The sequence below is a fragment of the Siniperca chuatsi genome, linkage group LG15 (assembly GCF_020085105.1).
Source record: "Siniperca chuatsi isolate FFG_IHB_CAS linkage group LG15, ASM2008510v1, whole genome shotgun sequence".
NCBI classification, from domain to species: Eukaryota; Metazoa; Chordata; class Actinopteri; order Centrarchiformes; family Sinipercidae; genus Siniperca; species Siniperca chuatsi.
Window position 1 is genome coordinate 28,399,570 of NC_058056.1, and position 24,200 is coordinate 28,423,769.

Consider the following 24,200-nt stretch of genomic DNA (forward strand, 5'->3'; position numbering starts at 1 on the left):
AACAGTCCTGCGGCTAGAAGCAGTTCCCCCGCTCGTTACTTTAGGAACAGTTCAAACATCAGCATCAGAGGACCTGAGAGCTCCTGTTGGTCGATACACACTTAGAAAGTCTGAAATGTAAGAAGGTGCTATTTCATTAAGAGCTTGAAATCAATTCTAAAAGAAATGGGAAGCCAGCGCAGTGTAGCTAAACAGGAGTCACCTTTTTATTCTCTTTCCCATTTGTACATTTTTTGAATCCATTTTTTTTTAAATGACAGGAAACTTTTTACGTGTTATCAGAAAACGCTCCTGTACAGAGAAAAAATGTTAACAGTTTACTTTAACCCCCCCACTTAGCATTTATAATTAGAATATAAACATAATAAGTTGTCTAGATCACACTACAGTGTAGTTATATGCAGCTGTTGTAAGTGTTTATTAAGGTTTTCTTATGAAGACATATTTATATTATTACAACTGTGTTTTACTGTATTTTCATTCATTAAAAATGAACTGTGTAACATCTATTACCTGAAGACGGCTGAGTGCTGGGGGCCCAGACGCATCAGGTCTTTGAGCGCCGCCTCGTGCAGAGACCGGGACGCTGCGGGGGCCGAGCCGAGAGCGTTTTCATCCAGGAGGAAGGAGATGAGGAGGGGCAACAAGATGGCCACCAGCTGAGGACCTGAGGGTCAGAAAACATCGCGTTATTCATAGTGTTTCTCAGTGAAAATCATGTTTTTAATAAACCGGAACTTTCCTAAATCACTCAAAAAACATCGACATGTCGTGTCGACGTGAGTTTTAAGTGTAATTCAGAAATCTGGAGCCTGGAGGTCTATTTATTCACATGGTCATTCACTTCAAATAAGAATCACAGCTGCTGCTCTCCTCTTCTTCACCGGCCATCAAAAGCAGCAGCTCTTGATCCTGCAGCTTCGCTCTCTGCATGTGTAGATCGTTTCTGTGAATCCATCTTTCACCGAATCACAACTTCCCAGAGCCGACGTCTGACGCGTGTCTTCAAAGACTTTTTGCAGAACAATGTACTTTCACTTAACAGGAAATGATGCAATATGTGCGCTGATGTGAATTGCACTCCACAAACCGCACACTGCTTCCCCAAAGATTGAACGCTTTTGTTTTGCGCCGCGCTGCGTTCGGTGGGTCTTTAGTGTAACAACCAGACTAATGACTTTCTTTTAGAAAGCTGTGAGTCCCGACTGGACTGGACTCACCTGGACCTCCACACTCATGAACATCGAGCTTTAACTCTACAGATACTACTTTGTTCTACTGTGCGTTCTGGTCCGGACTCGACTCACGCTGGGACTCGTCTGCAGCCTGGACCAGAGCCTCCATGGCTCGGACTCCCTCCAGGACTCCCGACAGCTCCTCTGGACTCTGAGGACGACTCCTCTCCACCTTCTGAGGAAGAAACGCATCGTATAATAACTACATCATCAGATCAATATATTAATCTATCTGATCAAACAGCAGCTCCACAGACGGACAGGAAGATACATCTGAAGAGTTTCTTTTCAAAATAAGACCTCTGCCTTTTTCATGAAAATATTCAGACGTTATCAGGATTAAATTCTGTCTGTTTGCTTCTTCTGTAATGATCAATTTAATGTTTTAGACTTTGGTAGTGATGATTCCTAAAATCAGCCACGTCTTTCCTCGAGACAAAACTGAAGTGATTAAGTGACAAACTCACACCGTTTAAGAACATTTACTGCATTTTTATGACCAGAATCTTTACACTCTTTGCTACAAAAAATATTGCCTCCCGTTCACAGTGAAGTCACATGTGGAGTTCAGTACCTGGAGGTATCGAACCAGCGGCGGTCCGAGCACCTGGATGTACGGGACGGCCACGCCGGGCGGGGCCTGAAACAGCGACGTTAACAGCTGATAGCAGCGACTCACAACCTGCAACAGAGAGAATATTATTATTCATACCACTTAGCAAAAATCTTCTCAAAGAAGAAATAACTTCCACCCTTTAAAGACGGAAATGTGAAACCGACGGAGGATTTGGGAAATGATCAGCGGGGACGGAAAGTAAACAGTTTGTAGTTGATGAGATAAAACATGTCAAACCACCAGAACTGGATCTTTAGCTTGGCTCTGAATGACGGATGATAAAACTCTAACAGTGATTTAGTGACATGCAGAGTAATACAGAGATGCTGAGCGTCTCATCAGAGGAACACACCGCCATGTTGGACGAGTCGCGACGACATCAAAGATTGTCGCCCTGAACATTAAATGGACAGTTTCTGTGAAAGAGGAAGTGATGTCATAATATGGCTTTTCCCCCCATCCTTCCAACATGGCGGCGTGCCCTACTCACCACTTGAATTTCATTCTTCATGTTCCCGATCAGATTCTCAGACAACAAAAGTGCCATTTGTCCCAGGGGACGGTGAACGCAGCGCGGTCGACCTCCGTCCTGCGGCGTTGTGGCGACTCGTCTCACAGGAAGTTGGTCTTGAGTGTGATGCTGGGGGAGGATCACTTAGCAAAAATCTTCTCAAAGAAGAAATAACTTCCACCCTGAACTACCTTCTGTTTCTTTATCTCTCTTTCTCTCCCCGCGGCGGTAATACTGCTGATGTTTACAGTTTCTGGATTTCTCACCAGTTTCCCTTCAGTGTTCGTGCTTCATGTAATGCATTAAACATTAAATAAGAAAAGACATTTTGATTGTTTCGTTTGTCCCACAGCTGTGGATGTTTGTGCTTTTAATATTTTCTGACTTTTGGAGAGATGATCAATAATTACACTGTAAGAAACATCCGTCCCAACTAAACGTTCGGTCTCATATTCAGCTTCAATTTTTCTAAAAAATATTCAGGTAGAAGATAAAAACATGAGTGTGTGTGTACCTACAGTCAAAGCCCAGCAAGCACTAATGTATCAGAATGCTATATTTTTGTGACTACGTCTTTTTTAAATCAACAAACGTGGTGAGTGTTTGCAGTGTCCTGTGTTTCATGAGCTTGACATTTAAGAAATTAGCGTCAATATCTTGAAACAAGACGAATAAACTGTCACACATGGTGACATTTCACCAAAACTCGACACCTGCAAAGCCGCTGTCGCCAGGTTCAACATCTGGAGTTTCACCCAGAGTCTGTTCTTGTTTGCATTCGTGTTGTTTTTTCCGCTCCACAAATTCGCTCTGTGTGAGCTTCATCTGCTGTTTCATGGCGTCAAATTCACATCAACATCTACAGTGATCTCTCTCTCTCTCTCTCTCTCGTACTAACCAGCGGGTCTTTGGCGTCCATGCCGGCGTTGAAGCGCTGCAGACAGAGCGCGTGCAGCGGCTCGACGGCGCAGACGTCAGGACCAGCAGACAGCAGGAAGACAGTCAGAGCTGTGAGCAGGCTGACCTGATCTACAACAGAGTCTCCTGAAAACACACACACACATAAACACACAATCAAAAGACTGAAGTCAAACACACTTTTATTAACGTCTCTCGCTCTGTGTCTAAATCCGGATATTATTATGACTGGCTTTTCTACTGCCCCTCCCTTTTTTATTTTATACTTTTACTTCCTTTTCTCGCCTCTCCCTCCCGCACTGTATGTCTGCTTGAATTCCCCACGCTCTGAATGAATAAATAATTTAAATAATCTTGTGCGTGTACCAATTACACTGCATTTATAAACATTTAGACACTAAAGTGCGTTGCGTACCGGAGTCCCAGAGTCCCAGCAGTGTGTTCAGAGCTGATCTCAGCAGCAGGTTCCAGGCTCCTCGACTCTTCTCCTGTCGGCTCATCGGAGACGTCACAACGGACTTCAGAGCCTGAAGAGCCGCCTGGACCACCGTACCCAGACCAGCCCCGCCCACGGAGCCCGCCACCGGGGCACCTGGGAAAAAAAAAAAGAGTACATTTACTAAAGTACAAATTTGAGGTACTTATCTTATCTTTGAAGTATTTATCTGACAGCTTTACTAGTTACTTTACAAATTAAGATTTTTTTATACACAAAACATATGAACAGTTTATATAATATGATGTTTTGTTATAAATTAAAACTCCCCAACACAACAATCCATCGACTAACGATGAAACGAGAAAATAATCAGCAGATGAATCCTTAATGAAAATAATCATCAGCCACCAGTAACTGCAGGTGTGACCAAGGTGTGATGACCAGGACTGAAATGAAAACAAAAAGGATCCTAACTTCAATGTGTGTGTGTGTGTGTGTGTGTGTGTGTGTGTTACCAGTGTGTGTGTGTTACCAGTGTGTGTGTGTGTGTGTGTGTGTGTGTGTGTGTGTGTGTGTGTGTGTTACCAGTGTGTGTGTGTGTGTGTGTGTGTGTGTGTGTGTGTGTGTGTTACCAGTGTGTGTGTGTGTGTGTGTGTGTGTGTGTGTGTGTTGCCAGTGTGTGTGTGTGTGTGTGTGTGTGTGTGTGTGTGTGTGTGTTACCAGTGTGTGTGTTACCAGTGTGTGTGTGTGTGTGTGTGTGTTACCTGTGTGTGTGTGTTACCAGTGTGTGTGTGTGTGTGTGTGTGTTACCTGTGTGTGTGTGTTACCAGTGTGTGTGTGTGTGTGTGTGTGTGTGTTACCTGTGTGTGTGTGTTACCAGTGTGTGCGTGTGTGTGTGTGTGTGTGTTACCTGTGTGTGTGTGTGTGTGTGTGTGTTACCAGTGTGTGCGTGTTACCAGTGTGTGTGTGTGTGTGTGTGTGTGTTACCTGTGTGTGTGTTACCAGTGTGTGTGTGTGTGTGTGTGTGTGTGTGTTACCTGTGTGTGTGTTACCAGTGTGTGTGTGTGTGTGTGTGTGTGTGTGTGTGTGTGTGTTACCAGTGTGTGTGTGTGTGTTACCTGTGTGTGTGTGTGTGTGTGTGTGTGTTACCAGTGTGTGTGTGTGTGTGTGTGTGTGTTACCAGTGTGTGCGTGTTACCAGTGTGTGTGTGTGTGTGTGTGTGTGTTACCTGTGTGTGTGTTACCAGTGTGTGTGTGTGTGTGTGTGTGTGTGTGTGTGTGTGTTACCAGTGTGTGTGTGTGTGTGTGTGTGTGTGTGTGTGTGTTAGTTACCTGTGTGTGTGTGTGTGTGTGTGTGTGTTACCAGTGTGTGTGTGTGTGTTACCAGTGTGTGTGTGTGTGACCAGTGTGTGTGTGTGTGACCAGTGTGTGTGTGTGTGTGTACCAGTGTGTGTGTGTTACCAGTGAGTGTGTGCGTGTGTGTGTGTGTTACCAGTGTGTGTGTGTGTGTGTGTGTGCGTGTGTGTTACCAGTGTGTGTGTGTGTTACCAGTGTGTGTGTGTGTGTGTGTGTGTTTGTTACCAGTGTGTGTGCTGGGCTGGTGGACCAGCTCTCGGAGGACTCCCAGCAGCAGGTAGAGGACAGTGGGGAGGATGGACACGCTGCCTGCAGGACAGACAACCATTAAATCAACCAATCAGAGACTCAAATGCGGAGAAAAACATCAACTTCGCTAACGTCAACGTCAGTGTTAACATGCTAACATTAGCATTAGCACGTAAAGGTTTGTGCTTTTACTTTCAGCTCTCACCTTCTGGGGAGCAGACAGACGGCAGCTCAGAGAGGACACACAGAGCCGAAGACACCAACCGGCAGTCGCTGTCAGTCAGACTCCACAGTGAACCTCCAGGACCTGAACACACACACACACACACACACACACACACACACACACACACACACACACACACACACACACACACACACACTTAAAAGGACGTTGCATCGACTCACATTTACTTCCTGAAGGGAACCTGTTTTGTGTTTTGACTAACTCCTCTCTCACCTCCTCCAACCTCTTATGTCTTTTCTCCTCCTTCCTCTTCCTCACACTTGTTTTCCTTCTCATGCTAATATTCTCTTCCTCACCCGTCCTTGTCCACGTTCCCCGTACTCCTCTTACTGTCACCTCCTTTTTCTCCTCCAGCTTCCTCACACTCTCCTCCTTCTCAAACTCTCTGCTCTCCTCTCGTCCTCTAAACGTCCTGCTCCTTCCGCTCTTCCTCCCATTCATTTAACTCATCCTCTAACCCTCTCTGCACCACCCCACTTCTCCTCTCCTTCCTCCTCCTCCTCCTCCTCTTCCTCGTACCAGTTGGACTGGTTCCAGCCAGTTTGGGGCTGAGCTGTGGAAGTTTCCGGACCAGTACACAGAGGCAGAGCTCCAGCGCTGCAAACACCAGCGAGCGTCCGGGAATCAAACCGCCGGTGTCCCGTCCCTCACCGAACTCTGGCAGTGTCTCCTTCTCCGACGCGCCGTCATCCACTGTGGAACAATAAAGTTTTAAACAACATGGTTCAGGCTCGAGGACAGTGGACATTAAGTGTTTGCTGGTCTTATCTCTGTTTTGTAAGTGTTAATTATTGTGTTGCTTGCTAAGTGTTCATTTGAGCAAACTCTGTCCACCGATGAACAACGTAAAATATGGTTGAAAGCTCCGGAAAAAGCTAGTACAGTAAGTGGACGTTGTAATCAACGGTCTAATATGAATATTGGTCGTGCTGGGCACCCGTACGGCTCTACAGAGTCACCGCAGCGCGAGGCTGCGTCTGAAAGTGCGTGTTCACCCTCTGCGCTGTGGCGTTTCTCCCTGACGTGCTCCTGAGCGGCCGCCACAATCTGCCGCAGTAAATCCAACACGGCGAGCTGGACGGACGCCGACTCTCTGGTCACCATCAGCCGGTGGAGGACGCTGAGCAGCTCCACACTCAGAGCCTACAGACAGACAGGCAGGCAGGCAGAGAGACAGAGAGAGAGACAGACAGAGAGACAGAGAGAGAGACAGGCAGAGAGACAGACAGACAGACAGACAGACAGAGAGAGACAGAGAGACAGACAGAGAGACACAGAGAGAGAGAGACAGGCAGAGAGACAGACAGAGAGACAAAGAGAGAGAGAGACAGACAGACAGGCAGAGAGAGAGACACAGAGAGAGAGACAGAGAGACAGACAAGCAGAGAGACAGACAGAGAGACAGAGAGAGAGAGACAGACAGACAGGCAGAGAGACAGACAGAGAGACACAGGCAGAGAGAGAGAGAGAGAGAGAGAGAGAGACAGGCAGAGAGAGAGAGACACAGAGAGAGAGACAGGCAGAGAGACAGACAGACAGACAGACAGACAGAGAGACAGGCAGTAGAGACAGACAGAGAGAGAGAGAGACAGGCAGAGAGAGAGAGACACAGAGAGAGAGAGAGAGAGAGAGAGACAGACAGAGAGACACAGAGAGAGAGAGACAGGCAGAGAGACAGACAGAGAGACACAGAGAGAGAGAGACAGGCAGAGAGACAGACAGAGAGACAAAGAGAGAGAGAGACAGACAGACAGGCAGAGAGAGAGACAGACAGAGAGACACAGAGAGAGAGAGACAGACAGACAGGCAGAGAGAGAGACACAGAGAGAGAGACAAGCAGAGAGACAGACAGAGAGACAAAGAGAGAGAGAGACAGGCAGAGAGAGAGAGAGACACAGAGAGAGAGACAGGCAGAGAGACAGACAGACAGACAGAGAGACAGGCAGTAGAGACAGACAGAGACAGGCAGAGAGACAGACAGACAGACAGAGAGACAGAGAGAGAGAGAGACAGAGAGACAGACAGAGAGACACAGAGAGAGAGAGACAGGCAGAGAGACAGACAGAGAGACAAAGAGAGAGAGAGACAGGCAGAGAGACAGACAGAGAGACACAGAGAGAGAGAGACAGGCAGAGAGACAGACAGAGAGACACAGAGAGAGAGAGACAGACAGACAGGCAGTTCGGTCTGTAACAAACTAAATGATAATAAAAATTAAACACATGAAACGTTTTCTGTTTTTTGGCCATTTAAGAAAATTAGCCTGAAGACAAAGAGAAGACTTCAGATGGACACGTCGTTCTGTCTGTCCAAGTCTTTGGTCCAGAGTGAGATATCTCTGGAATCTGGTCTGACTGTCCTGATTTGGATCTGCATTCTGGTCTGGGTTCAAGCCTTGATCTGGTCTGAGTCTTAGCACAGTTTCTGAGATGAAATTTAGCCTGGAGTTTGGTCTGGATTCTGGCCTGAATCAACTCTGAATTCAAGTCACATTTCTGGTCTTGAATCTAGCCTGGACTCTGTTGAGGATTCCAGCCTGGATTCTAGTCTGGTTTGGATTCTGGCCTTGATTTCTAGCCTGGACTGTGGGATTCCAGTCTGGATTATGGTCAAATTTCTGGAATATCTGGAATCTGGCCTGGAGTCTTGTCTAGAATCTGGCCTTTGTTGTGGTCTGAACTTTAGCCTGGATTCTGGATCTGGTCTCTATTCTGGTCTGGATTCTGGTCTATATTCTGGTCTGGATTATATTGTAGATTATGGTCTGGATTTCAGCCTGGATTCTGTTCAAGAACCTGGCCTCGGTTCTAGCCTTGATTACGGTCAAATTTCTGCGCTGGAATCAGGTTTGAACTCTGGTCTGGGTTCAGGTCCAGCTGTGTCTCACCTGGTCGTTTCCGATCTTAGCTCGGGGCCAGGAGACGTCCAGCAGCGCCTGCAGAGCTCGCAGACAGGAAGTGATGTTCTCCATCTGGTCCTCAGAGTGCGGAGAACACAGGAACTCCACACTGATCCCTGACAGAGAAATACAGGACCACACAACCAAACTCAATACAGAAAAATCACAATTTAAGTGAAATAAATACACGTTTTAGTCTTTGAGTGTCTGCTGGGTTTTGTATTAAAACCAGCTTCCTACCCAGTATGAGATGCAGTCTGTCGGAGTTGATGTCCTCTGGACTCTTGGCTCCACCCATAGAGCCGGTGTGTCCCATGGAGGTGGGCGTGGCCGGTCTGGACAGGTTGGCAGGTGCGTCATCTGACATCACAAAACCTGCAACACACAGTCACATCTGACTGTTTAACACCAGTCTACGTCTTTACTTCTCACAACAAATAGAAGAGCAGTGAGGAGGAGGAGTGAGGAGGAGGAGTGAGGAGGAGCACTGACCGGTGCTGTGGAGCCAGAGGGAGGTGGCGTGGAGGATGGGAGCCCAGGAGGAGGAGTAATGAGCTCTGGCCTGGTTCACCGTCTCTGCTGTGTAGAAAGAACCTCCTGGAGGAGGAAGAGGAGGAGAAACTTTAATCAGTAATCAATTTAAACGAACCCCTCTGAATACAGTCGTGACCTATTTTTTTTACTTCTACTTGAGTAAAATATTCTGGTACTCTTTCCATCCCTGGTTGAACATTTTATAAGATTGTAAAATGCCAAAAACCATCTCCTCCTCCCTCCCTCCTCGCCTCGCCTCGCCTCCTACCTGTCGCAGGTAGCTGGGATGCGTACTCCTGCGGGAGGGTCAGCAGGGCGTAGTCCTGCAACGCTGCCAACCACAGACGGCTCAGCGTCGACAGATCTGATTGGACCAACTTCAGAAGGCCCGCACCTCCTGACTCAGAGCCTGAGCCGTCATTGGCCAGAGAGGAGACTGACAGGTCAGCCGTCCTACCGGGGCTCTCCTTCTGTCTGCTCCTCTGAACCGCTACGATGTAAACCTGAGAGAGAGGAGGGCAGGGACAAAACACAAACCATAATGAGATTTTAAAATCTGGAAAAGAATCAGTTTATTTTTCTTTATATCTTGCATGTGCGCACAAGTTATTACCTAGATAATATCTTGTGCGACAAGGCGTTATCAAGACGACATCTTGCGCTCACAAGCGTCTAGTAAGACGCTATATTGTGCGCACGAGACAGCACTATAGAGCACTTGAGGACAGTAATGTAGGGGCTGCTGTCGCTGTTACAGTCAGAAAAACACAATGTCGATGGGAAAAAAGAAGAACTGATTGATTACAAACGCTAAACCCGGTGAACACCCACCTCGGCCCAGGCCTTAAGGACGGCCAGTGTTTCCATTGTAGCGGTGGCCTCGTTGTGCAGCTGGCTGGACGTGTCCCTCCCGGCCTGGACTTTAGCCAATGAGGAGGCCAGGAGCTGATGGACTCGCCGCAGGTCACGGAGGTCACTGACCACACCGCTGGCAATCCAGGCGCTGCAGACCTGATGAGGAGGGGCGGGGTTAAAGGTGACAGCAGACTACATAATGTGACTCCTCTCTCATTCAGCTGATGAAAAACGTTACCTGGGGACCGGGCTGACTCGGCAGCCTCAGGTGAACATTTACCTGGATTACAACGGTAAGCTGTCAGTCAGGATTATTAAAATGATTACTGAAGATCTGATTGATCACCTGGCAGGCCTTAGCGGTGACGTCAGGAGGAGCGTCGGCAGTGAAGGCTGGTCTGAGAGCAGCTCCAACCTGCACACACACACACACACACAGTAAACAATAAAACAAAATGAAAACATACATCCGAGTCCACGGAAGTCATCAAAGTGGTCTGAAACAAATGAACTCTGCCAACTAACTTGATGAATCAATGTTCAATCATTTATCAAGCACTAATGCCAAACATTCCCTGATTCCAGCTTATTAATATTAATATTTCCTGTTTTCTATCTCAGTAAACTCAGTAAAAGTAAAGGACTGTTGTTCGGACAAAACGAGACATTTGAAGACACCCTGGACTATATTATTCTGCTCATTTTTCACAGTTTTTAAAAAGTTTTCTAGACTAAACAATTAATTGATCATTCAAGAAAAGTAATCAAAAGAGATAATCAACAGTGAAAATACTCATTGGTTGCAGCTTTGAAGATTAACAATGATGAGGACACTGTAAACACCTCCAGCCAATCAGAATACAGTATTCTTATGGCAGAAATTTCCACTGTTGACGGCTGCAACTAGTGTAACAGTGCTCTGTATTCGGTGAGCACTTACGTTAGCCTGGTACTGCTCCAGGATCACATGACCGGGGAACTCCGGTTCGGGGATGGCTGAGAAGCGTCTGATGATCACCAGCAGGGTCTGGAGACCCGCCAGCCGCAGCTGGTCACTGTTGTCTGTCGCCGCCATGAACGCCATGCGGACCAGGTCACCAAGATGGAGGACCAGGAAGTCTGTGGAGAGACAGGTGAGGGGTCACGGAGGTCTGCAGCGCCCGCAAACACAAACCGAGAAGGCCACAGCGGGGTTCTTACCGGTGGACTCGTGCAGGCGACGCTCCTGAGCCAGAGCCATGTCGAAGTGAGCCGGGTCTGAAGTCTCACATTGAGCTATGATGCGACACACACACTCCATGGCGAAGCGGCGCGTGGCCCAGCGCAGGGCCATGAACGGGCCGCCGGACTCCGACCGAGCCCTGAAAGCAGAGGAGTCGTCGTCTCTGCCGGGGTCCGCCTCCTCGTCCACCTGACTCGCCTCAACCGGAGCCAGACAGTCTGAAGGAGAGTCAGCATGAAAGTTCATTCCTCACCTTGGAAACTCAAGGTCCACTTACTAGCTTTTTCCGGAGCTTAAAAACAGTATCTTTGGGTCTTCATGTCCCCCATAAAATTTCCCAAACAACGTGACCCAAGTTTTGATGAAACTTAAGTCACAAGATGACAACTAAGTAGGCTCCGTCTGCTAATGAAGACTTTGAGATGTGGTTGAAAGCTCTGGAAAAAGCTAGTAAATGGACCTTGAGTTAAAAAAATGTTTTGTCAAGCTCTGAAGAAGATTGCTTTTGACCCAGATATGACATTTTAAGATGTGACTTGAGGTTTGGTGACAAAAACAGTGTCCGTAAACGTCCACAGGCGGACAAAAAGATTTTCAAAATTTCCACCTGTTTACTCATTAAAAGTTGTTGACAGTTGTAATAGTTTGTTTTGCATTTATGATAATTTATGTATCACGTGTTAATTTCTGTATCCACAAGGAGTAAATATTGTATTTTGTAAAAACAGGTTTAAAAAGACGTTGGTAATGTTGTTTGGCATACGTAGTTTCTATGGTGATTTATACAGAAAGTCACATGACATATAAGGAAACAAACTAAACATTTTTTAAATATTGTTAGGACAAGTAACAATTACCATCCATACTGATTAAATGAATTATCTTTTTAATTAACTGATTGATTATCCAGTCAAAAATAATAAGATGCATCCATCATGCAGGCGTGTCTTCAAATACCTTCTGTCTGTTGAGCAGGTGTGTTCAATTTAAACGGATATAAAATCAATCTGAATATGTTTCGTGTTGTTACCATCACGAGACGATTAATTAAGTAATCTGCTAATTTAAGATTCACTCGCTGTGCGTGGAAGCATGAAATCTTTGTACGCGTCAGACTCAACCCACCGGTGGTCGCAGACAGGACGTCCTTGCAGAGTTTGAGCCAGTGTCCCAGTTTACCGCTGGTGGCGCTGGACGCCATCATGTGGACCAGAGTCTCCTGGATGTCCCTCCTCAGACCCGGATCTGACTCCCGGTCCAACAAAGTGAACAGAGCTCCTTCCAGACCCACCTCCTTTATGGTGACGTCTGCACGGGGGGGGTAAACAAACATTTTTGGTACAGATTCTTAAATGTGGTTCTTAAAGAACAGTGACCAAAATATGTCGCAGGTGCTCTCTGCTGAAGAAACTACAGTGTATAAAGGAGTCACATTCACAATTTCATATTTATAATTTCCTCTTCAGATCAGAAACACTTTATTGATCCCTGAGAGGAAACTCTTTTGCTACAGCAGCTCGCCTTTACGTCAGCGCGGAAGAGAAGCACTAAGCAAAAGATATAATACACTATAATACAGGTCAGAAAATAAATGAAGTACCAAGTATAAAATAAGTGTGAAGTACAATGTGGGTTTACCGGTTGATGATAATGACGACGAGACGGGAGCTACGGCAACAGGCAGCATGCACGTTGGCGCATGCGCACTTACAGTGTGAACAAAACTTACGAATACAAGTCATGTAGGCGCATATATATATATATATTTTCTGCCTGTAGCCACAGAGGGAAAAACACTTGATGTGTAAACTTTTGAAATAAACAATATTGGAACTGTCTCCCTCTGGACAGCAGATCTGTGGACACCTTTAAAAAGCAGCTCAAGACCTATTTATGCCATTTTCTATTTACTCTTATTTTTCTTCATTGTTCACTGTTTTATTCTTCCGTCTTCTTAAGTCTGTATTTAGGTCATTTCTTGTGTGGAGCACTTTGAGAGGTTCTGCTCTTTATAAATAAAGGTACTTATTTAAATGTTCATGAATTTGGGAGAAAGAGCAGATATACATTAAGCTAATTGAACTCTTTGTGGAAAAACCATATTCGACACTAATTATTATTCTAAGCACAGCATCGTCTTCAAACGCGTATGGAGGGCATCTTTAAGGCGGCTTAGTAAAAAGCTAATTTTGATGTCTTTCCGCGGGAGTCTCAATGCTCTCATCGGGAAGACAGGACCGAGCGTCTCTGCTCGCCTCACCCAGCTGCGTGTTGTCTCGTCTCGGCAGCTCTTTGACCAGAGTCACAGCGTGTTCAGACACCTCCAGAGCCTCCCGCTGGACGAGCTGCCGCAGACACGCCACCACCGCCCGGCGCAGACACAGGTACGAACTGCACAGGTTGGCCTGAATCACACACACACACACACACACACAGGAGTTAATACGTGGACAACAGGTGTACTGTAGGTTTAAGGTGTATCAGAGGAAGCATGCAGCTACAGTGTTTCCTCCAGACTCAGAAACTAAACATTGTTCTGTTGTGTCTTCAAGTAATTAATAGTTTAATGACTAATTAATCTGACAATTATTTCCTCGAATGATCTATAAAATGTCAGAAAAAAGTGAAAAAGATTACAAGTTCCCAAAGCGGCGTCTTCAAGTTATTTTGTCCAACAGCACAAAACCAAAGAGATTCTCACAACTGAGAAGCTGGAATATTTGATATTTCTGCTTAAAAACAGATCAATCAATTATTAAAATACTTTTTTTTTATATTTATATACGTATTTTTAGCTCAATCGACTAATCGTTTCAGGTCTATTTGAAATATTACTAGGTACGCAACTAACAGTAATGATCCCCATCAATTAATCTTCTGATGAACTGATTCATTATTCTGTCTAAAGAATAATAATAATAATAATAATGATAATAATAATAATAATAATGTGTCGGTGCAATTCTGTTCAATACAAATTCCTCTATGACACTTTAAAGTTGTTACCATCACATGATGATGAACTGAGTGATCATTTAATAATAATAATGATAATAATTAGATGAATTTGTGAGCTCTTTCTAGAGGAAACACTGAGTAGTTTCACTGTAGGAGATAAAAACAGCCCGCAGGAAGTGGCGATGTTACTGAGTTAGCTGTCGGTCTGCAAAGCAAATGGTGTGAAAGTAAAAACAGAAAAACTGTGAGGCAAAATGTTCAAACGTTAAACAACAACAGTGAGTTAATACAGTATCAAAACCAGCAGGAAAATGTTAAGATTTAGTGCAACAGAAAACTGTGTTTCACAATCCACAGAAAACTGCATTAAAACAGTATTTTAGTGACAGAAAACTGTTTTAAAAAGCTCCACGGCAACAGAAAAGTGTTGAGGGTCCAAAAGAAAGTGAGACAAACAGCAGCGGCAGGCCTGAGCGAGAACCTACCAACATGGAATAATCCAACAAGATCTCCTGCAAGACACAAGACAGGGTCAAAAACACACACACTCCTTACTGTACAGAGAGAGACCATCAAGACGATGAACTCTGAGCGTCTCTTTATTATATATTCTGCCTACAAATGTGACATAAGTACATTTAATATAGCGTAGAAAAGGTTTCAGTCGTAGTCGTCTGGACACTGTTTTCAGAATCAAGACGTTTCGGCTCCCATCCGGAAGTCTTTCTCAATTGTGAAAATGGTCTGAGAACTCAGAAGTTTAAGCTACTCTGTGTTGCTTAAGCCCCGCCCTCAGGGAGGAGTCTACCTGAGTATCTGTTGATTAGCTAGTTTCACCTGAAGCTGACCTAATTGTTTCCATGATGGCCCAGTAATCAGTAATCAGGCCTATTGTTCTCTGGCTGCACCTCCCTCATCACTGTTAAGTACCTGATTAGCATGTGATTGGCTTGACCATGATGTTAATACACTGTGGTAAACCGTTGGCAAGTTGAATCTCAGACCACCATTTCTGTTCAAAGAGGGGTTTTCTTTTTTCACAAAAATGGCTTCTTTGACTCCTCTTTCAAACCAACTCTTCTCTCTACTAAGAATCTTCACCTCGCTGTCTTCAAATGTGCGGTTCGTAGCTTTTAGATGCAAATGCACGGCGCTCTGTAATCCTGAGTTAGCGTGTCGTCTGTGCTGATAGTCTTTTGTGAAGTGGCTGTTTGGTCTCACCTGTGTACCGTTCTTTGCAGTTTTCCTCACTGTACTGAATGGAGTCTATCAGAGTGTTTTATCACCTCGGTCACGCCAATCACATGCTAATCAGGTACTTAACAGTGATGAGGGAGGTGCAGCCAGAAAACAATAAGCCTGATTACTGATTACTGGGCCATCGTGGAAACTATTAGGTCAGTTTCAGGTGAAACTAGCTATTAACAGATACTCAGGTAGACTCCTTCCTGAGGGCGGGGCTTAAGCAACACAGAGTAGCTTAAATTTCTAGTTCCCGGTCCATTTTTTCACAATTGAGAATGACTTCCGGATGGGAGCCGAAACGTCTTGATTCTGAAAACAGCGTCCAGACGACTACGACTGAAACCTTTTCTACGATAGAACGCTCCTGGACGAATGAGGGACTACACCGTCCTACATTTAATATATGCACTTTAACATTTTAATATTCACACTACGTGTATTTATAATGTTTGTCTTTGTATCCTTCACATTTCTGTTTTCTAATCTAATTTAATTTTTTACTCTTACTGGGAATCCACATCAAAAGTGAGGACGGCTGCCGTCTGTCTTCACCAGACTGAGTGACAGCAGAAACGTTCTGGACCAAAACTGTTTTCACGTAGGAACAGGAGGAAATCAACAGTGTCTTTATTTATTGATTCATTGATCTGATTCCCCGTGCCCACCGCAGAGAGCGCGGGGAATCTGCCTACAGTGAAACCGCAAAGCTCCCAGTTATTTTGCTGAATCGACGCTCCACTACGAGCCAGAGCCTCAGCTCCTCGGGCAGGGCTCTGCTGGCTGCTCCTGAGTCCTGGTTCAGGACTAAAGGAGACCTGGTTTAACAGTCAGGACCTCAGCTCTGAAGGTCTGAGCCTGCAGAATCAGTGACATCTTTTAAATCAAGCTTTTAGTAATGCTAGCACACGGTTTTATTTCCAACACGTTTTATCTGGTTTTTGTTTTTTTTAATCTTATATTATTGTTATGGTATTTTATTCCATTTTATTTTTGTATTATCTTTAATTCTCTAATTTTATTTGCCCCATTACCTGAAATGTTTTTATCCTGGTTCAGCCATGTGCAGCATGCTGTGCTGTATAAAGCTTATTATTTATTTTTAAGTAGCGTGTTTGGAGATTAGACTTCATCAGGCGCACCAACACAGAAAACAGAGTAAAGGCAGGCAGGTAGTTCAGGTGTAGCCAGGTGTACTCACACAGAGTGCAGGTACGAGGCTGGCCAGGTTGACGTGTGGTGGTGAGAACATGTGCAGCTGCTGCAGACAGGAAATGGCTCTGGCCTGAACCAGACAGTCTGGACCGGCCTGCATCACCCCACATCCCACCAGACAGCTGGAGCGCAGACCGGACACTGCTGCACCTTCACCTGTCAAACACAACACACACACACATCACTGCTGCACCTTCACCTGTCAAACACAACACACACACACATCACTGCTGCACCTTCACCTGTCAAACACACACACACACATCACTGCTGCACCTTCAACTGTCAAACACAACACACACACATCACTGCTGCACCTTCACCTGTCAAACACAACACACACACACATCACTGCTGCACCTTCACCTGTCAAACACAACACACACACACATCACTGCTGCACCTTCACCTGTCAAACACAACACACACACACACACATCACTGCTGCACCTTCACCTGTCAAACACAACACACACACACACACATCACTGCTGCACCTTCACCTGTCAAACACAACACACACACACACACATCACTGCTGCACCTTCACCTGTCAAACACAACACACACACACACATCACTGCTGCACCTTCACCTGTCAAACACAACACACACACACACACACATCACTGCTGCACCTTCACCTGTCAAACACAACACACACACATCACTGCTGCACCTTCACCTGTCAAACACAACACACACACACACATCACTGCTGCACCTTCACCTGTCAAACACAACACACACACACACACACACATCACTGCTGCACCTTCACCTGTCAAACACAACACACACACACATCACTGCTGCACCTTCACCTGTCAAACACAACACACACACACATCACTGCTGCACCTTCACCTGTCAAACACAACACACACACATCACTGCTGCACCTTCACCTGTCAAACACAACACACACACACACATCACTGCTGCACCTTCACCTGTCAAACACAACACACACACATCACTGCTGCACCTTCACCTGTCAAACACAACACACACACACATCACTGCTGCACCTTCACCTGTCAAACACAACACACACACACACATCACTGCTGCACCTTCACCTGTCAAACACAACACACACACATCACTGCTGCACCTTCACCTGTCAAACACAACACACACACACACATCACTGCTGCACCTTCACCTGTCAAACACAACACACACACACACACACACACACACACACACACACATGCTGCTGCACCTTCACCTGTCAAACACAACACACACACACATCACTGCTGCACCTTCACCTGTCAAACACAACACACACACACATCACTGCTGCACCTTCACCTGTCAAACACAACACACACACATCACTGCTGCACCTTCACCTGTCAAACACAACACACACACATCACTGATGCACCTTCACCTGTCAAACACAACACACACACACATCACTGCTGCACCTTCACCTGTCAAACACAACACACACACACACATCACTGCTGCACCTTCACCTGTCAAACACAACACAACACACACACACACATCACTGCTGCACCTTCACCTGTCAAACACAACACACACACATCACTCCAACACTTCCTAAAAGCTACTGTTTCTGTCCTCAGGTGTGAGGTGGGTCGTACCTTGCAGGTCGGGGCCCAGGCAGGTGATGAGGGCGTGCAGGCAGCGTCCCAGGCTGTGGTGCACCTCGGGGTGGGTGGGTGGAGCCGACAGCAGCAGCCGGAGCACCAGGGTGAAGGACGGCTCGGCGTGGGCGCGGTACAAACCACCGGACAGGTCGACTACCAGAGACAGACTGTGGAGAGACCAGGTCTGGACCCAACAGACACACAGGGACACTCAGGATCAGGACATTTCAGGGAAAGTGAGGACATTTTGTCTGGTCATCACTTCTTTAAAATGCTGTTCGAGGGTTAAAGTTCGAGTTGGTTTGAGTTAAGGTGGTTAAGGGGAATGTTTCGTGTCACTGAAGGTCCTCACAAGTTTAGAACAAACATCTATAATTCAGCAAAAAAGGAAAACGTCAGAATCACCTCATGTGTTGAACTTTTGGGTGAATTTTAAGTGACGGCATATAGATAGATATGGAAGAAACGTGTGTGTGTGTGTACCTGGACCTCAGGTGAGGTGCTGTCCTGGCTCAGGGTGAACAGGACTCCCAGGCAGGTGGACAGGTGTTGAGGTGAGCTGATTCCTCCGGTGTAGCGGTACAGCGCCCCCAGAGCCAGAGCGTAGCCACTGCGAGACGCCGCGTCCCGAGCCGTCTTCAGCCTGAACAGTCATGATCAATACTGTTAGCGGCAGCAGCAGCAGCAGTTTTTGTAGATGTAGTAGTTTTAATAACAGTAGGGTGAGGCAGGTGTATTTGTATAGTACATTTTAAACACAGACACAATTTTAAGCGTGTCACATGAGCCAAAGAAATGCACATTTGTGGGCTGAAAAAGGCTTCGACCCTACCAGGTCTCTATCAGGAACACAGCCAACATCACAAGGGACAGAATGTATACAGGCACAAAACTGATGTCGAGCGATCAAAAAACTAAAATACCTACAATATGACCCTACAGATAGATTAGGAAATACTGTAATAGCTGCAAAAAGGTTATAGAAATCACAAAAATAACACGTACAAAATGAATGTATGTATAAAAAATTTAAAAGAGGGTTACAGCATAACATGACAACACTGCACAGTATAGATCCCACTGACCAGAAACCATAACGGGAGGAAAGATACCCAAGTTCTGTGCAGACACTCGCTTTCTACAAAGGAATGCATTAAAACAACATTTTCAAACTGCATCAGTGAGTCACACTGTGTTATATTTGAATCCAGGCTTCCACTCACAGTTATTTAAAGCTTTTTCTGGTTTATTATGTGACTGACTGTCTGTGTCATGAATATTTTTGGACCACGACCTGATTTGTTTCTGCTGTTGCTACTTTAAGATTTGAGACTGGAAATAGATTAAAAGAAATTTTGTTTCATTTCGTCTGTATTCAACGGCAGCAATTCTGCTTCACTATTCACAAATATGTAATAAAACATGTAAAAATAAAAATGGAAAAAAAGATGCACGAATACTTAAAGAAACATCCAACTTTCCATCCATTAAAAAACGACGTGTAAATGATCATATTAGTAAATGATCGTTCCCTAAGATCCTCTCCTGCAGTGAGAGTCCACTCCAACACTGACTGTAGCATCTTCAACTATGAGCTGTGCGTTAACGTCCACCTACCTGTCGAAGCAGAGGAGGGAGACGGAGACGGTGAAACCGGGGTCTCCGACCACCTGAACCAGCCGGGCCAGACCTTCAGCTGCCAGACAGCGCAGCAGAGGACTGACGCTCTCCAGCGCCCCCGACAGGAGGGACAACGCCGGGGAACGCACCTCCTCCGGCCCCAGAGAGCCCCGGATACCACCCTGGTGCTGAGGAGGAGGACACAGTTTAGTTTTTCTTAGCTATTACAAATTTATAAGTCGATAATATGTCAGAGGTTTACGTTGTTCAGCTTGTAGTGGAGTTCTGCTGCCCCCAAGTGGACAGAAACAGATTAAACGAAAGACTGTAGAGACCAACTCCAATTAAAGCCAAGTATTTGTCCTGTACACACAAACATGCACACACACTTTCACTGTCTGGACGTCTGAGTGGTGTAAGTCTTGATGCTGACAGGTGTAGTACCTTGAGCAGACTGCAGAGGGCAGCACAGACGTTTGTCTGGACGGTCTGCTGGCGTTGACCCTTCAGCTGGTTCACTGTTTCTACAAACTGCTCCAATATCTTCACTCTGAGACAGAGACAGACAGAGAGAATTTGTTATCCACAGGTCTGTTTTAGAAAGCTCCCATCTTGCCGAGCTGCCAAGCTGTGAACACGTTCATTCACACCGAGACTTCACAGCAGGGGATAGCCACGGCGAGCCACACTGATGTGGTCCCGGTTGGCAGCAGGGCCGACCGTCGCCAACCAACTGGCTGACGTGCACTGGTTAACCTGAACTGGACAGCAGGCGAGTTACCTCTGAGCGGAGATGATGTGGGGGAAGAGCGCTCCAAAGAGGCGGACGGCGGCAGCGGTCAGAGCGACGGGAGGAGGAAGAGGAGCGGGAGCTTCGTCACTCCTCTCACACAGACTGAAGGCGTCGTTGTCCAGAGAGCCACCTCCCACGCTGCTGCCATGGAGCTGAAAACCAAACACACCCTCAACCATTACAATGCTCGTCAGTCCTGTGGTGTACTGTTTGCGTTACCAGTCTGAAGTCCAGCTGCCACACACATCACCTGTTCCTCGATGTATCTGTGGTCGGTGTCGTGGAGGGCGGGGCCGGCCAGCGGCAGGTCGTCATGGTGACAGAGGGGAGGCAGCAGGGTGAGCTCTGAACACGGCTGGTTCAGGTTGTCCTGAGCGGACAGATCAGACACCAGCTGGTTCATCACCAAACCAAAACTCTCTGCAGGAGGAGGAGAGAGGTGAAGAAACACATCATCCTTTTGAGAGAATTAAAGAGATTATGGACACGTGGAACGGAAAAAGGAAGAAAGACGCGATTAGGAGACATGGTAAATATCATGAAGGGATTAGATAAGGAAAGAGAGGAAAAAGATGCAAAGAAGGAAGGAGCGAAGTGTTGTTACCTTGGTAGGTGTGTGGAGGCAGCAGAGCGAGCAGCTCGTAGACTCGCAGTCTGTAGACGACCGACCAGCTACGAACTGAACTGCTGTAAGACCTGATGAGCGCAGGCAACCTGGACACACACACACACACACACACACACACACACATACATACAATACACAATACACAGATATACACACAGACACAAATAACATATATTACACACAGACTAGAGGGTTTCAGTGGCAGGAACAAACAGTGAAATAACTGTAACTAACATCTAAAATCTTTGTACTGCACCTTGTTCTGTATCACAAAAATACTGTATTTCAATATAGCATATATTATATAGTATATTGTGGTGTATTCTATACATATATTGTGTGTAGTAGATACTACATATACATAATAACACTACTGCATATTTCATATATTTTGTTCACTATTATATCTATATTAGGTATAATACATACAGTACTTGCTTCAGTGTAAGTCCTGCAGAGTTGCACACTTTACTTCTGCACATATATATTTGTAAAGCTTCCTACACAATTCTCAAGTCATGTCAATGTATATAATGTATATTATGGCTTATAAATGTCATTTATATAATAATTTTTTTGTATTTATTAAATCGTTCTTAATCTGTCTCCTCTGTTTCTTGTAGCTGCTGTAACATGAATAAAGTCTCATCTTATCTTATTTATCTGTAAAAATGTAAACGATAAGACCGCTGTTATTCTGTATTTTTTATTGTCAACAAATCCCATGAAAAAGACCAAAACTAACATAATGTCTAATTTAAAACCTTCTTTTGTGTATCTATAATAAGATTTAATCACTGATGCTGATTTCAAAATTGTTTATTTTATATCTCCAAACAAATTGATTATATTTATTAGCTGGAGAATACTTTGCTTTAGATGTCCAAAAAGTATGACATCGTCTGCATATAAAGATGGTTTAATGCTCATGTTCACCAATCTTTGTACCAGAGACGCCTTCATGTGCTCTTACAGCCGCAGTTACAACAAATAACTAAGGTGTTAAAGGAAATCTCTGTCGGGCTGAACGTTACGAGTATTAATGATTTAGAAACGGCACCGTTTGTCACCTCAGCACTTGGATTTGTGTACGAAAGTTGGATCAATTTCAAAAAGTTCACACCAATCCCAAATCTTGGAAGTCTGGTCTTTGGAATCATATTTTTCTAGTAATATAGCAAAAACTTACCATATATTATGAAATCCTTGTCGATTTTTTACAAACAATACTTGTTAGTAGATACATTCAGTGTTGGTTTGAGTCTGTGCGTGGGATTTGTTGACAAAAAGAAAAATAGTATCGCCAGAATTTAAAGGCAAACAATCAGGGACTGACTTGATGAGCAGGGCCACAGCGCAGGCCAATGGCGTGAGTAGACGGCTGATGATGTCATCAGTGACGAGCTCCCTGCAGTGCAGCAGCAGGTTCTTCATCGCTGTTCAGACACAAGAACAGTTATTTTCTTTGCCATTTATTTCTTGGTTCACATCCCCTTTGTCAGAAGAACCGACTGCAGGCGTCGTTAACGTCAGCTCTGAAGTTATTGGCAAAACACAAAGACGCCTGGTACAGCTTAATACTGAACAAGTCCTCAAAAAAAGCACATGAGATCATTAACGAGCACAAAAAAAACTTTGAGCACCACGAGCCGAGCGCCATATAGTCCCGTTATATTCAAAACATGCAGACATCTCTACGGCCGATATCTCCAAAACTCGGCAACTCACACCAAAACAATCCAGATGGATAAACAGCGCTACAGGTGAGAGGAAGAATATGTGTTTTAGTTTTTTGGGGTGAACTCTCCCTTTAAGCACATGAGATTATCAACGAGCCCACACACGATGTCCTCTATGACAACTTTAAGCTGCTGCCATCAACAGTGAGTTTTAGAGCGTAAAACAAATAGAGGGACGTGTGGTTTCATTCCAGACTTGTGAGAACAGCTGCAGTACAAGAAGTTTACCTCGTGCATAGACTGATAAATGCACTTGCACTATTACGTTTTTTGACATAATATCAACTCTTTCTGACATTGTTATATTTGTATTTTCAGTTTAGTTTTTATGTAAATTAATTTCTATTTACAAACTGTCGGCCCCTTGAGGGATGAATAAAGTATTGTGAATTTATTTAAACTGAGACTCAGTGAATTAGTGTCATGTGACAAAGTATCCCTCAGGTGGAAGGATACGCACACACACACACACAGACAGACGGACAGGTGTTAGGCACTGTGTGGACTGACCGCAGAGCGCCCCGGCACGTCCCTCCAGCGTAACCTGCCACGTAAAGAAGTCCCCTCGTCGCAGCTCCATCTCCTGCTCCCTGAGCGAAGCGGGAAACACACACCGCCACAGGAGGAGGAGACGGGACAGGTGGTGCTCCACTACAGCTGGGCCTGAACACACACACACACACACACACACATGCTAATTTAAATTAAAATGAAACAGGCCGTGTTTTGACTGAGGTTGCTTGGTCAAAAACAGAGTTACAGAAAGTAAAACTATTCTTTACTACTAGTTGAGTATAAAATATAACGCTTGTCCTGAAACGCTAAGTCGATACATACTGAACTTAGCTGCACTAAGGCTCAGCTACTGGCAGTTTAGCATACAAATGTTACAATTGAGCTCAAAGTCTACATGCTAGCAGCCAAGCCGCTACGGTGGCTAAGCATAAAAGGTACTGAAGCGGTTAGCTGATCTTGTTCATTACTGTTTCTTTCAGTATCGTGACAGAAATGTTCAGTGTTCAGTTGTACCGAGGGTGATGAGAGAGGAGACGAGCAGCCAGCCGGCCTGAGTCCTCTGCAGAGAGATGCGACTGTTCTGAGAGGCTGAACGCAGCAGGTCTTCAGCCAGACCCAGCACCACCTACACACACACACACACACACACACACACACAGTGTAAATACACTAACATATACTGTATAATAACAGTAATGTTTGGTTCCTTTCAGGATATTACAGTTATGAACTTGACCTTTTAGTTGCATTGTGTTAATTAATGCTAACATTAGCATGGTAT

The 24,200-nt window shown here is 45.2% G+C and overlaps 1 protein-coding gene across 5 annotated transcripts in view; it reads right to left on the reverse strand.

The window, feature by feature from the left end:
- Nucleotides 1-24,200, reverse strand: part of heatr5a (HEAT repeat containing 5a) — a 35,611-nt gene that overhangs the window by 3,709 nt on the left and 7,702 nt on the right. For 3 of the 5 annotated variants that reach the window (XM_044167740.1, XM_044167738.1, XM_044167739.1), the window contains exons 11-41: nucleotides 23,933-24,044; nucleotides 23,414-23,566; nucleotides 22,501-22,600; nucleotides 21,141-21,250; nucleotides 20,787-20,956; nucleotides 20,525-20,688; nucleotides 20,188-20,293; nucleotides 19,741-19,931; nucleotides 18,607-18,766; nucleotides 18,118-18,307; nucleotides 16,482-16,651; nucleotides 14,524-14,550; nucleotides 13,341-13,485; nucleotides 12,206-12,388; nucleotides 11,059-11,298; nucleotides 10,799-10,977; nucleotides 10,205-10,273; nucleotides 9,835-10,014; nucleotides 9,272-9,506; nucleotides 8,962-9,066; nucleotides 8,710-8,844; nucleotides 8,458-8,585; nucleotides 6,566-6,713; nucleotides 6,090-6,263; nucleotides 5,529-5,630; nucleotides 5,300-5,383; nucleotides 3,696-3,872; nucleotides 3,261-3,406; nucleotides 1,810-1,917; nucleotides 1,308-1,410; nucleotides 514-667 (exon numbers count right to left, since the gene is read on the reverse strand). In XM_044167740.1, coding sequence (XP_044023675.1) covers nucleotides 514-667; nucleotides 1,308-1,410; nucleotides 1,810-1,917; nucleotides 3,261-3,406; nucleotides 3,696-3,872; nucleotides 5,300-5,383; nucleotides 5,529-5,630; nucleotides 6,090-6,263; nucleotides 6,566-6,713; nucleotides 8,458-8,585; nucleotides 8,710-8,844; nucleotides 8,962-9,066; nucleotides 9,272-9,506; nucleotides 9,835-10,014; nucleotides 10,205-10,273; nucleotides 10,799-10,977; nucleotides 11,059-11,298; nucleotides 12,206-12,388; nucleotides 13,341-13,485; nucleotides 14,524-14,550; nucleotides 16,482-16,651; nucleotides 18,118-18,307; nucleotides 18,607-18,766; nucleotides 19,741-19,931; nucleotides 20,188-20,293; nucleotides 20,525-20,688; nucleotides 20,787-20,956; nucleotides 21,141-21,250; nucleotides 22,501-22,600; nucleotides 23,414-23,566; nucleotides 23,933-24,044 — 4,448 coding nt within the window. The remainder of the gene's footprint in view (nucleotides 1-513; nucleotides 668-1,307; nucleotides 1,411-1,809; nucleotides 1,918-3,260; nucleotides 3,407-3,695; nucleotides 3,873-5,299; nucleotides 5,384-5,528; nucleotides 5,631-6,089; nucleotides 6,264-6,565; nucleotides 6,714-8,457; nucleotides 8,586-8,709; nucleotides 8,845-8,961; nucleotides 9,067-9,271; nucleotides 9,507-9,834; nucleotides 10,015-10,204; nucleotides 10,274-10,798; nucleotides 10,978-11,058; nucleotides 11,299-12,205; nucleotides 12,389-13,340; nucleotides 13,486-14,523; nucleotides 14,551-16,481; nucleotides 16,652-18,117; nucleotides 18,308-18,606; nucleotides 18,767-19,740; nucleotides 19,932-20,187; nucleotides 20,294-20,524; nucleotides 20,689-20,786; nucleotides 20,957-21,140; nucleotides 21,251-22,500; nucleotides 22,601-23,413; nucleotides 23,567-23,932; nucleotides 24,045-24,200) is intronic. The other 2 variants (XM_044167742.1, XM_044167741.1) reach the window with 1 other exon arrangement.